Here is a 10186-nt window from a genome sequence, read left to right on the forward strand (position 1 = left end):
ACGGCGCTATACGGCGCCTGCGCACAGACATCGAAGCTGACTGCGCAGGCGCCGTGAAGAGGCAAGTCCTATTTCGGCTATCTTCGGGAAGCGTGACGCGCAATAGCCAGCCGTCACTCACCTTCCCTCTGCATAGGAACGCCCATTCCCCGCGAAGAGTCTGAAACTTCACTACGGCAGTAAACTGTGAGTACGGCGCCAAAAAATAAAATAAAGGCATACTGTAGATCGCGCTAGTATGCTTGATGGCATGCTAGAATTTTTTTTTTTTTTTTAGGGTGAACCCCCGCTTTAAGCTGTTCTAAATGACTTTCCACCGCTCGGATGATGGTGGAAAGCTTACTGAGGAGAAACAGGTAGTGAGAAATTCAAACAAAGAATAAAAACATTTAGAAGGGAAATCGAAGGAAAAGGTAAGTGAACCAACAATGCACTAGCTTAAAGGAACCAATTTAGAAAATAAAAGACGAACCTTTACAACCCCTTTAAAGTATACATAAACCCAATAATTATAATTTGCATCCAGTTTATGGTGGACCATGTATAGGAGCATAAAACTGAAATCCTGAAATGATTTTATCTAGACTTCTGCTTGTTAGAGAAAATATGCTGAAGATAATTGAGTGAAAAACTGGTCCTTGTATGTGAGTTAAACGAAATGGTAATTCTGTGCCAGATACATATCACATCCAGTAAATACTGCATATATGTTTGCACACATTGCTTTTTTATACTGGTACAGTAAAGCTGGCCATAGATGGTGGATAGAGAAATCCCCCTCGCAACGTACAAATTAAAATTCAACCGCTCTCTGCTGAACTGGATGGATTTTGATCTGTCTATGGCCAATTTAACAATTTATTCTAAAGAATTTCCAGTGTTCTTGGTTAAGTGTGTAGCAAGGGCCCAGACCCTAGAGGCCTAATGGTGACCTCCAGAGTCAGGGGGAGCTGACATCCTTGTTTGTAGAGTGGGTTACTATGCATAGTGGGTGTAATGCAAGATATTTATTGTCTCTTAACAAGAACTGGGGGAGAGAGGGTTGGGGCCTGAACACCCTTAAGGGGTTGTAAAGGTACAATTTTTTTCCTAAATAGCCTCCTTTTCCTTAGTGCAGTCCTCCTTCACTTACCTCATCCTTCCATTTTGCTTTTAAATGTCCTTGTTTCTTCTGAGAAATCCTCACTTCCTGTTCTTCTGTCTGTAACTTCACACAGTAATGCAAGGCTTTCTCCCTGGTGTGGAGTGTCATGCTCGCCCCCTCCCTTGGACTACAGGAGAGTCAGGACGCCCACTAACAAACAGCTCCTTTCTATATCTGAAACATAGAGAGCGTGCTGACTCTTATGTAGTCCAAGGGAGGGGGGAGCGTGACACTCCACACCAGGGAGAAAGCCTTGCATTACTGTGTGGAGTTACAGACAGAAGAACAGGAAGTGAGAATTTCTCAGAAGAAATAAGGACATTTAAAAGCAAAATCGAAGGATGAAGTAAGTGAAGGAGGACTGCACTAAGGTAAAGGAAGCTATTTAGAAAAAAAAATGTACCTTTGCAACCCCTTTAGCCAGATGCAATAGCAATTGGCAGACTCTGAGACAACATTGGCAGACAGATATACAGATTGAGGGCCTTTAAGCTGTTTGCAGCACTATTTGTAAAACTGCGGTCTCCTATGGCAACTGAAGATGTAGGTTAACTTCAACACAGATCTGTACACATATCAGACTTGGTATCCCTGTTGTGTAGGATCTGGCCTCCATCTCACAGCTGTAGCTTTTCTCGCTGAGCTCCCAGTATTCTCACCAGACCATCAGGCCGCCCGCTGGATCCCCTGAGCTCTTCCACATCTACAGCTAACCCTATATACACTCCAAGTGTCACCCACGCTCACGCGCTGGGTCCCTGCCTTGAATGCTGAAGCTTTCCCAACTTGTTCACCATCCCCGGCTAGTGAAAAAGGCTGCTCTGTTACTTCTTCGGACTTCACAAACCTGGCCTCTGATAACATGAGTAGTTGTCCCCTACTGGTGACGTTGTCCCCTTTATCTCTGACCTTTGGTTCTCACTTACCTTTGGTAACATGAGTGGTCGTCCCATGTGGCAACTGCTTCTCCTTCACCTCTGGCAACACTCGGTTTGGCTAAACCTCTGCAACGATCAGGCTCCCCTCAGGCTGAGCCTCTACACACGTAGCTAAGCTTCAGGCTTAGACCTAACCTTCAACTGCTGCTTCACATACAGCCCCCAGGCCTCAGCTAAAAAAACAGTGATCACCTGACTCATTCCTCTTAAATAGACTGTTCCAGCATGATTAGCCACAAATATGATTAGCTGAGAAGTTATGTCTATTCCCAACCTGAACTCACTGTGGTATTGTCCTTCTAATGCCAAATGCAGCAGTGCCACCTATTGACAGAAGAGAAAAATGCACTGCATTCAGGTTTAGAGCAGAAAGTCAGTGGATAAAACTACCAATTAGCAAGGCTAATTACTACCTAGCATATCTAGATTTCACATACGTTTTGCAAAACCTACATTTTGTATACATGTTTGTAAAGTAATAAGGATGTCTACAAGTCACCTACAGCCAGGGCAGATATCTTCCAGATGTTCCCCCAAAGACTGGCACAGTTGGCCTCATTGACATACAGTACATAAACCTTTGGTATACAGTATACTGTAGGTATGCTTAGTTGATAAATCTTTTGGCAGTTACATTTGTCCTTCATCTAATTGTGACTTTTAGTATACAGCAGTATACAGTCAGAATTTTTTTAGGGGTATAATGATACTGGTGAAAACGACAGTACATTATGGTGATTTCTGTGCAGAGATGGAATAGGTGGTCACATGGTTAAAGTGTATGTAAATCCAAAAAATAAACGTATTTTCTTTGCTCCCTTCTGTTCATTAAATATATAATGGAAATGCTGTTAGTTTATATCTGTAATTGAAAACAAATATCTGGTGATCATGCTAGAAATCCAGTGCTGTCCTGGGCACTTTGCAGTTTTATCTCAAGCAGTCTTATCAAACCAAAGGTTGGAAAAATACTGCTTTGGGTCAAGCAAGTTGTGTATTTTGGTGCAGGTAACTGACCAATCACTCTTCAAAGAGCAGGAGCCAAAAGGCATATTTTGATTTCTCTATGATGAAGTCTGTTCAGTAACGGAAGTTTAAAAAAACCCACTTGAGAAAACAGGGCTGGGCTGGGTACTGGCTGCAGTGCTGATCAATAGAGAATTTTCCAGCCAGCTAGTTCGAGAGAAGTCATTGGAACAGAAATGGTCAGATATGGATCAAATTTCAGCTGGTACCTACTGAACCGATTGAATTTCAATCCACCTACGGCCAGCTTAAAAAGAGTCTTGTATTTAAAAAATATTTAAAAGAAAACCTGGACACAGTAATTAAAAAATAAAAATAAATGATTACAATGAATATGAAAGTATAATTTTTCAATAGTAATATTCATAATAATTGGAAGTAATATTTAATATTTGATTGAAAGAAATACCATACGAGTGTTATTGACATCTTTCTAATGGGACATAAAATTGTTGTCCATACAAGTCAGTCACTTAATGACCTTCAATTTCTAGCTGCACTGTAGTACCGGTTGATGGAATCTGGTTCACACAGGCTCATTTTGTTTCTTTTATTTTTATAAAATATCTTCGTAATCTCTTAGGAGCTATGTCAGGTAGTTATGAAATATAGCCATTTTTACTTTCTCTATCATATTTTATAATGGAAAGCTTAGAACATCAGTAATGTTCTAATAAGAAAATTACAACAAGGGTGTAGATCGCCGTTTCTGTCTTAAACCACCATTATTGGAGGCTTATGTACCATATTTCATGCTTGAGCAGTTAAAATAGATAAATGTAATTTTCGGCAAAGTGAGTGTCAACCATTATTATGTTAGTTTAGTTATGTTATAAATCTTTTGGCAGTAATTTTGAATGTGGAAAAGCAGACTATAACTCAAACTGTCACTCTGAAAGAAGTTAGCCTGAAATTTATGCATACAGTTATTTAGAGCAGCGTCTGTCATTAAACTAAGCTGCTACTGCTTGCCTTCAATTAGAAAGACTTAACCCATTCAGATGTGGGGGAACCTGAAGTATTAATAATTACCAGTGTTTGGTGTCAATCATTGTTTTTATATTTTCTTAATGGAAATGTTCAATTTCAGGTAATAAAAGTCACATTTATAGGAAGCCTGTACTGATGAAGTAAGGAGTCTGTAATTTTTGACATCCGCCAATGAAAATACTGGTTCCCTACACATAACAATGAACCAATGGCTTTGCTACTTTTCCAGTCTCTATAACAAGTATGCATATTTGGAACTCTGACATGCCTGTCACTTTTCTAATATTTATGGTTCTTCTGGGTCTGTGTCTCAAAAAGTACTAGTTGTCAGCAAGACTACTAGTAAGTGTACATTAGAGTGTACTTCAAAGGCTGCAAACAAAAGTACTAAGGGTTGGATATTTGCATGCATATCTACTTGATCGGAACATTACTATTTAATTAAGGAATCAAGGAAATTGTGGTGCATAAATTACAGTTTATGATTTTCCACAGATTTACTGCCTGGTTTTCATTTTTTAAATTTTTTATTTTTCCTTAAATTTCTTAAACTAGGTTCAGAGCTGAGAGCTCATCACTAGATGCCAGTTCTTTTTTTTTTTTTTTTTTTTTTTAAGTGTATTTTGTGCGTGTACTCGAGAGAGGAGCTGGACTGCAGGAGTTGGGAGTAGGCAGGCTTCCCCCAGAGGCAATCTGCCACCTTTCTCCATGCCCCGGGTGGCAATGGTGGGTGTGTGAGGGGGTCCTCCCACACAGCCCGCCCTACCTGCTCCGCTTTGAAGCCCAACGGGGCAGAGGGACTCCCTATAAGGGAGTGAGAGGATCTAGCCCGCTCAACCAGCCCGTTAGTCCTTCGCCTCTCTTTTTAGAGACTGCGTGGTCAAAGTGCGTGCATGTTAACCCAATTTCGAGTGCGTGTAAGTGTGGTGGTTTTTGTGGGAGGGGGTGGGCGTACTAAGCGCAGGCTTACCTCGCATAGCACACCCACCGGGAGCCGGGCTGAGACCACCAAACTCAATTCACATGTAGCTGAGACTGGGATCCGAACCCCTAGCTGCAGAGGCGAATGGCTTGTCAGCGCAGTGCCAATCGCGTTGAGCCACCGCAGCTCCTTTTCATTTTTTTAATTAACATGAGTAACTGAATAAAACCCTTATGATTTTATTTATTTGCTGATATGTGCTGAGCATAAAAAATATGTGTTCCCCCTTACAGATCCCTTACCTCCTCCTCAACAACTCCATGCCAGAAGTGCGGCCAAGGATGCAACCAGTTGTGTTTGGAGAGAGTATTGAAGTGAATCCTGAGCCAGTACAAGAAATCAGGTAAATGAGATCTTTGAGATGTCCAACTTTGGAAGCTACCAGTTTAGTGTACTTTACTGAACTGCACCTTATCCATGAAGCAATTTGAATTGCTTCATGGAATTTACTTATTTGTGGGAGTTTTTATACATGTCTATGCTGTTACATGTAAAAAAATTGAAACAATGCAAGTGTTCATTTTTTAATCAGTTGATATTATTAATGTATCAAATAAGAGGCCCATAATTTTGCCCAGCACATTTAAGAAAATAGGACTGTAACTGACCATGGTCCAGGTCTTTCAACCTCCCTGTGATCAGGAGTTAGGGGCTATTCTGACCCAAATAGTAGGTTCTCGCCAAATATAAGGAAAAAGCAATCCTTTTTAGGACAGTCCAAGGAGAAGGATATATTGACTTCCTCTTGACCACAACTGATAAAGTTGTGAAATACTGATTCTGTTGCATGTGTCTTTTTTCAAAATAGATAATTTGTTACTATAAAACTATATTTGTAAAGCATTAACTGATTAGTTACCCAGTTCTAAAAAAAGGGGCATGCTATAATGAAAGCAGCCAAACCGAGGTCAGCTTTTAGCACTTTCATTTAGCCTGACAGAATATTGAATAATTTTGATCTTAGCATTTTGTTGCACATAGATGAACAGTTTAATTTTAAGAAATGTAATTGTTCACTCCAGCCCAAACTTATTTTTCTTGTTGTAGACAGTTGAAAATAGATTGAGACCCTGCCAGGCTTTTTTTTCCCTTGCAAAACATGAAGGTGGGTGGCGCTGGATTTGAAATAGATTTAGCTCCCTAATCTGAAGATAATTAGATGGAGTGCAATGACTATGGCTAGGCAATGCTTTAACATGCAAAGTGTATTGTTTTAAAATCAAAAGTCCAAATACAACAAAGAGGACAATCCAATGATTTCCAGGGGGCTTAACCACTTGAGCCCCGGGTCATTGTAAAATGACAGCTTCACGGGACCAACAGGTCTATTGACGTCCTGGATTCCTCCGGCCACTGGGGGGCGTGCACACGCGCCCGGCGCGTCCCCGAGATGCCGATGCGCGTGCCTGGTGGTCGCGATGTCCGCCAGCTACCCGCGATCGGTAATGACAGAGCAGGGACGTGGAGCTCTGTGTGTAAACACAGAGCTCCACGTCCTGTCAGGGGAGAGAGGAGACCGATCTGTGTCTCTTGTACATAGAGACACAGCATCGGTCACCTCCCCCAGTCACCCCCCTCCCCCCACAGTTAGAACACAATACAGGTATACATTTAACCCCTTCCTCACCCCCTAGTGTTAACCCCTTCAATGCCAGTCACATTTATACAGTAATTAGTGCATATTTATAGCACTGATCGCTGTATAAATGTGAATGGCGCCAAAAATGTGTCAAAAGTGTCCGATGTGTCCGCCATAATGTCGCAGTCCCAATAAAAAAAACGCAGATCACCGCCATTACTAGTAAAAAAAATAATAATAATAATAATTCTGCCCCATATTTTGTAAGCGCTTATTGCGATTTTTTTTTTTTTTTTACCAAAAATATGTAGAAGAATACGTATCGACCTAAACGTAGAAAAAATGTTTTTTTGGAAAAAAAAATTGGGCTATTTATTATAGCAACAAGTAAAAAATATTGTATTTTTTTTTCAAAATTGTTGCTTTTTTTTTGTTTATAGCGCAAAAAATAAAAACCGCAGAGGTGATCAAATACCACCAAAAGAAAGCTCTATTTGTGGGGAAAAAAAGGGCGTCAATTTTGTTTGAGAGCTACGTCGCATGACCGCGCAATTGTCAGTTAAAGCGACGCAGTGCCGGAAGCTGAAATTTCACCTGGGCAGGAGGGGGGTATATGTGCCCGGTAAGCAAGTGGTTAAAGGTTTCCCCTTAATTAGGGCTTGAATAACTTGTATAATTGATTCTAACCTCTTAATACATTTGGTAAAGCTTACCCCCAAGTACCTGATATGGTTTACAGGCATACTCCACTTTTAAGTACACAATGGGGCTTATTTACTATAGCTGGAGAGTGAAAAATCAGGCTCACTTCTGCATAGAAATCGGTGGGCTTCCAGATTTTATTACCAAAGCTTAATCAAACAAGCTGGGGTTAGAAGCTCATTGGTTTTTGTGCAGAAGTGAGCCTGATTTTGCACTCTCCATCTATAGTAAAACAACCCCATGATAACATGATATGTGATTTGAAATCTTTGTTTAAGAACACTCTCACCAGGTGCATTGAAAACCTAGTACTGTGGAAACACCACGAAAGCAGTTTGAGCTATGTCCAGAGATTGCTCAAGTCATACAAGATGCTACCACAGACTATAGCATTAGTCATTTAAAATTAGTTCCACCTGCATTGGAGGTTGTGCCCCAAATTTGCCTTCATCCTCAAATTTTAGGGAAATACTAAAAGATTTTGGTCATTTATCTGTATAAGGTGGTGGTGATGTGCACAGTGTGGCTATTACGGAGGAATATATAGATATAACTAATTCAGGGTTGTAGGTGTTCATGTGACAATAGCAATCAAATCGGGTCAGGTTAATTAGAGATCTACTAATGCTGACAAAATGCTTTATTTGCAAGTAACACAATTATTTAATGGGTATATTATGGTGCTACCTCCTCAAGGACTCAAACAGTCAAACTAAGTTTGATAAAAAAAAATAGATTAGGTGTTAAGTTAAAATATGTCCACCAGCAGAAGCTTAGTCTATGGCTAGAAAAAGCAAGTATGTAACAAAATCCACATATTCATGAGTGCTCATTTTAAAAAGCAACAGTAGCAAAATTGTTTAAGAAGCCCATAAATAAAATGTTAGCAAACATATTGAGAGAATGATTTTCAACTTAATGGACAGTGTAGCTTGTATTGGAAAATTAGAGAAAATCATCAGAAAAGTTAGTAAATAATATATAGTTTTATTTGCATGACATATCAAGCAATACATTTATTTAAGGTGTTTATATAGTATTATTGGTTACATATTATTGATTCAAATCAGTCACTGCTCTCAAAGAGCTTACAATGTAAGGTCCCTATCTCACAGACATACTATTGCCAATTTAGACAGATGCTAATTAACTTACCTGCATGCCTTTGGTGCATGTGAAGAAACCAGAGTACCTAGGGGAAACCCATGCAAGCACAGAGAAAACATGCAAATGTCATGTAGCTAGTGGGTTTGATAGAATTCGAACTGAGGACCTCAGTACTGCAGGACAAAAGCAATAGCCCCAGTGCTGTCCATATGCTACAAAGTATACAGCAATTCATAAATAAGCTTATATTGTATTTGGTCAAATTGTATACCAAACAACTTTTTAATCTTTGAATTTGTGGATGACAAGTTTAAATAATTTTACCGCTGTACTAATCAAATTTGTAATTTCTTAAACTTCCCTTACAGGTGCAATTCTGAGATCAAATATGATTCAGAGAAGCATTACCGAGATCATGTATTCTATGCCCCAGTTCCTACCATCACTTCCTACAGTGAGACCATAATCTCCACTCCAAACTGCACGTGGAGGAATTACAAATCTCAGCTGCTCTTTGAACCTCGCAACAAACCCTTAAGGTTTCAAAGCACAACCATCATATTCCCCAAACATGCCAAGAACATTTACAGAACAACACTCAATTACAATTGTGGAGGAGCCAAGAAATGGTTTGCATCAAGTGTGCAACTGGAACTGTGTGAAGAAACAAGCCCATGTATTATATATACCGACACCCTATAAACCTGATCAAGGACTATGCCCACCTTACTGAAGAACACACAATGCACTTGGGCTTACAAATATGAGATGGCGGATCTACAGCTTAAGTGGTTTGGATCCCCCAAAACTAACATTATTAAAAATTGACTGTTTATGATTGAAAGACTTGTATACTACACTGGGATTTCCAGTGCGTTTATGTGAATATTGTATCTGTTCGCTACAATGCCATGTTTGTTTTATGCTTTTTTGTACATACTTTTGTTAAGTGGAAGAGTTTCAAGAGAGTTCACTATCAAATTTATTGTTGTAACTTTTTCTCATGTTAGCTAAAGCTGGCTAGGCACTATCCAGTGCTTTATTCAATGCAATGAAGATTCAAGCATCACTTTAAATCATTGACCTAAAGTATACCTTTAGAAAATGACTAAATCATTGGCCTAAAATATACCTTTAGAAAATTACACTGAAAAGTAAGCACATGAATTAAGTGCTGGCACCTAGTTGTGTCTATATATATTTTTTTATAAGTCTGCACAACCCTGAGGTAGAGTATCACCCTAATTTAAATGCTTTAACACTTCATGGTAGCATGGTATTGAAACAATGAAAATGTATAGCACGGAAAAATCTATTGTTCAAGAACAATACCAATTCAAAATAAAATATCTAATAAACAGAAATGATTCATTGCAGAGGCAAAAATAACAAATGTTTGCCTAAGGCCGCGTACACACGGACGATCCATTCGATGAGAATGGTCCGACGGACCGTTTTCATTGGTTCACCGCTGAAGCAGACCAATGGTCTGATGTGCGTACACACCATCAGTTCAAAACCCAATCGACGTGCTGAAAAAAACGAAGTTCAATGCTTCCAAGCATGCGTCGACTTCTAAGCATGCACAGGTTTTGAACCGATGCTTTTGTGTACTAACCATCGGTTTTGACCGATGGTCAGCCGTCCATCGGTTCGATTTTAAAGCAAGTTCTATAATTTTTGTCCGAAGGACAACAGACCAATGGGCCGTACACACG

General features: G+C 39.7%; 1 protein-coding gene across 1 annotated transcript in view; it reads left to right on the top strand.

Annotated features, from left to right (window-relative positions):
* RFLNA (refilin A) overlaps nt 1-9943 on the top strand; it is an 84812-nt gene extending 74869 nt beyond the window's left edge. Inside the window, exons 3-4 of the mRNA XM_040347346.1 lie at nt 5314-5423; nt 8837-9943. Of these exons, the coding sequence (XP_040203280.1) occupies nt 5314-5423; nt 8837-9170 (444 nt within the window). The 3' untranslated portion in view covers nt 9171-9943. The remainder of the gene's footprint in view (nt 1-5313; nt 5424-8836) is intronic.
* The last annotated feature ends 243 nt before the right edge of the window (nt 9944-10186 follow it).

The sequence above is a fragment of the Rana temporaria genome, chromosome 1, assembly GCF_905171775.1.
Source record: "Rana temporaria chromosome 1, aRanTem1.1, whole genome shotgun sequence".
Classification (NCBI taxonomy): Eukaryota; Metazoa; Chordata; class Amphibia; order Anura; family Ranidae; genus Rana; species Rana temporaria.